The sequence below is a fragment of the Clupea harengus genome, chromosome 14, assembly GCF_900700415.2.
Source record: "Clupea harengus chromosome 14, Ch_v2.0.2, whole genome shotgun sequence".
In the NCBI taxonomy this organism is placed as follows: domain Eukaryota; kingdom Metazoa; phylum Chordata; class Actinopteri; order Clupeiformes; family Clupeidae; genus Clupea; species Clupea harengus.
The window spans coordinates 15,085,607-15,089,131 of record NC_045165.1 but is presented as its reverse complement, the minus strand read 5'-3'; the positions used below and the strand labels follow the sequence as shown (position 1 = coordinate 15,089,131).

At 50.4% G+C, this 3,525-nt stretch overlaps 1 protein-coding gene across 3 annotated transcripts in view; it reads right to left on the bottom strand.

The window, feature by feature from the left end:
- Window positions 1–900: 900 nt before the first annotated feature.
- Window positions 901–3,525, bottom strand: part of LOC105908169 (brain-enriched guanylate kinase-associated protein) — a 46,126-nt gene continuing 43,501 nt past the window's right edge. For all 3 annotated transcript variants that reach the window (XM_042709713.1, XM_042709715.1, XM_042709714.1), the window contains one exon: window positions 901–2,927. In XM_042709713.1, coding sequence (XP_042565647.1) covers window positions 1,251–2,927 — 1,677 coding nt within the window. In that variant the 3' untranslated portion in view covers window positions 901–1,250. The remainder of the gene's footprint in view (window positions 2,928–3,525) is intronic.

Sequence of the window (3,525 nt, the reverse complement as noted above, 5' to 3'; positions counted from 1 at the left end):
TTTTGGATAAATCTGTGTGCTATGTTAAGTCTATTGTGAATGCAGTCTTTGTGATGAAACTAACGGAGATGGCAAATGTTGTGATCTCATTAAGAATCTTGTCATATTTTGGAAAAACACTTCAGGGATGGATGTACAGGGTGGTGTTATGACTGTAGCTGTGAAGTCTAGCCTTGTGCTAGATTTCAATTACAGTTACATAGACAGTTAAGACCAGAACTAGGATTGATCTCCTTTTGGTAGATTCAAGTATTACTTCCTGAAACAGTGTGTCCTTGGCCTATAACTTGTTTAAGGGTTATACTCTGTGTGTTTTACTTTTACTTGGTATGTTCTACTCGGTATGTCATAGCTGTTTTTGTGAGTGTTGTGAATGTTTAGAGTGCACTCATTAAGGTAACAGTCCTTTCTGGAGACTTGAATTCTGTATACAGTTTCATTAAAATGCCCTTTGCCTGAAAATGTTCCATGGAATTAATGATCCAGATATATTGATGACTGATGCTTTAATTGCTCCAAGAGTGGGATGAGAAAAAGAAGAGGAGGAGGATGAGGAAGAAGGAGAAAAAACATCACTGATGCGAACCATTTAAAAGTGATCAAAGCACTTCTCCGTCTCCTTCACTGATGCACTCACTAACATGACTATGTCCATATTGGAGAAAAAAAAATACAAATCGAACATTACAAACCCTCCCCTTCTTAAAGCCAGATGTTTGCAGAGATGCTAGCCTAGCTTGTTAAACAAAATGACCCCCTTAAGGAAGTGGAGTGTGGATTCTATGTTAAATACCTGCAGTTAACATGGTGTCCCTATACATAATGGATACTTGCCGATTGGCATGATACTGTGTTCTTATGTTGCTAAGTAAAAGTAGTAGGTGGTTGGCTTGAACAAGGTAAGGGAGAAACCTTTATTGGTATTTGAATAGGTATGAAAAGATAATTAATGAAATGTGTAAGGTATATGGGAGTAGAGGTGGGATTTATTTGAAAGCTAGGTGTGTGCTGAGGATTTGATCAGTTTTTGTGGTCTTTTAGCCACAATTCCTTCACTTCCAAAAACAATGTACAGAAATTACAGTTAAAGCCATTCGCGAACATTCATAGTGAGCCTGGTTAACCGTAATAATACCAGACCACAACCAAAAATAATCTTCTACTGTAGTAATACCAAACCCACATTAGCCAAGCTATGGCCCCCTCAACAAAGACTCTTATATTCACGTCCTCAGAAAGACTTTGCTTTGTCAGTTCAGCAGCGTCCCATACAACTGAGCCTTAGTCAGACTGTCTTTTCGGCTGAGTCCTGTGTTGCCAAATTTTTGGTACTGCGTAGGTGTCTGCCGTTGGGGGGGGCCAGGGGGGACCGGATGGGGGTGAGGGTGTGGGTGTGGGTCCCTTTGATAGTGCATGTTGGAGGAAGAGGTGGCTGAGGCGTCGTGGGGACTTTGGTGCAGAGACTCAGCTGAGCTGTTTGGACTTGCGTCCACGTACTCCTTCTTGATGCTCCTGGGAGTGGCGCCTTTGTCCTTCGAGCCCCCTGACTGGAAGATGCTGCCCTCGGACTCCTGGCTGTCATCTTTCGATGCCCTGTAGAGGGCACCCTTCTCCTGCCTACGGTGGGGCAGCTTGGGGCTCGGGCTTGGACTAGCCGAGGCGGCAGCAGCAGCGGCGTGTGAGAAGCACGGGTCCAGCATGCGGCCGTGGAAGACAGAGTCGTCCCCCTCCTGGAAGCTGCTGTAGAGGGGCCCCAGCTTGATCTTGGCAGGGCTTATGGCAAAGTGGCGCTCGGAGAAGCTGAATGGCGAAACTCGACCGCTCGCGCCTCCACCTCCACCCCCGGGGCTGCGGTAGGAGTAGGCGTTGAGTTCCTCCACACTCAGCTGACGCCAGCGGCGGCTCAGCTCATCTTCGGCCCCGTGAATGCCCACGCCGATGCTGCTGCTCCCGCGGCTGTCCCGGCTGTCCCGCCGAAGAGCCCCTGATGCGGATGAGCCGCTGGCGTTGCGCGACGGCAGGTGAGGCGAGTGGTATGGCTCGCTGAAGCAGGACGGCGTACGTGTGTAGACGGGCGAGGAGGCGCCACCACCACCACCGATGCCACCATTCTGCGGGCTGCCGCCGTGGTGAGCCATGTGCTGGGTGCTGCGGGACTTGGGGAATCCCGGGCTGTCTTTCTCGTAGGACGACGTGGTCTTGCTCCCGCCTTCCCGCCAGTCCCGGTATAGAGCCTGCTGGGAGGAGGAGAGCGTGCTGCCCAAGCCACGCCCGACCTTCTCGTCCGAGGCGGCGCTAAAGCTTGAGTAGGAGCTGGACGCCGGCAGTGAGCCGGCCGTGGCGAAGTCATGGAAGGAGGTGGAGGAGTGGTGGTGGTGGTGGTGGTGATGGAAGCCTGGGTGGAACCCACCCACGCCACCGCCCACACCGACTCCGCCCCCACCGCTGAGGCTGCCGTCGTCCTCGTCGGGGTTGCTGTCGGTGGAGTTCTGCATGTGCAGCAGCTGCAGTCCCAGCTCATTGCCATGCACGTCCACGCTCTGACGCCGTTCCTGCCAGCGCTCGCGCCGACGCTCATCCGTCGGGCAGTACAGTGCTGTGTCGCTGCAGTACAGATCTGACGTCTTGTGTGCCGCGCGGCGATGAAGGTGTTCCCCACCACCTCGTCCCCCTCCCAGTCCCCTTGTTCCAGGACCATCCCCTACACCGTCCCCGGCGGAGCCGTAGTGGTCAGTGTCCTGAGGCTGTGGACTTGGTGACTGCGTCACCGGGCAGCTACTCCCGGGCTCCGGCTTCTCCAGGACCTTTCCAATAACGGAGGCGGGAACCGAAGCGTCGGAGTAGGGAGAGTGGCACATTGCCACGGTGCGCCCGCGGCCTTGCTTCTCCATGTGCGAGCTCAGACGCTCCTGGAAGTCAACTGGGAGCTGAGAGAGAGAGATGGGAGGCGAGCCAATAAGAGATAAAAGAGATAAATAAAGGGTGAGACCTAGCAAGGGAAAAAAGTAGTAAAAGGTACAGAGGAAATAGGACAGAAGGCGCAAAATGTTATTGTAAATACAAGAGAGTGAGACAAGCCACAAAACTGAGCCGAGAGAGTTATCTTTAAGAGAGAAGAGGTGTTTGACAAAGAGACAGCAAAACAAATAAAACAGATGGGGAGAAAGTAACAGAGAGAGAAAGCCCTACTATAAGTGCGCTAGTGCCTGAGTAATACCACAGCTAAATCAATCAGATAGCTGTAGTTGTAGCTACACTCTCATTCCCTGCCATTCTTACAGTCATTTAATTTGGAAAAAATTGGACGCTTGTTAGTTAATAAAATCCATAATAAAAAAGCTGCCAGCAAATTCGGATTGGGTGATTGACCTCAATATATGAATTATTTAAAAAGGAATGGTTCAGAGCTAAAAATAGGGAAGAAACCAATAGTATCAGGGGAAAAGAGAACAGGGGTAAGGACAGGGATGTAAATATATAAATATATAAAATGACATAGCAACAGTTGCTATAAGAAGGTCATTT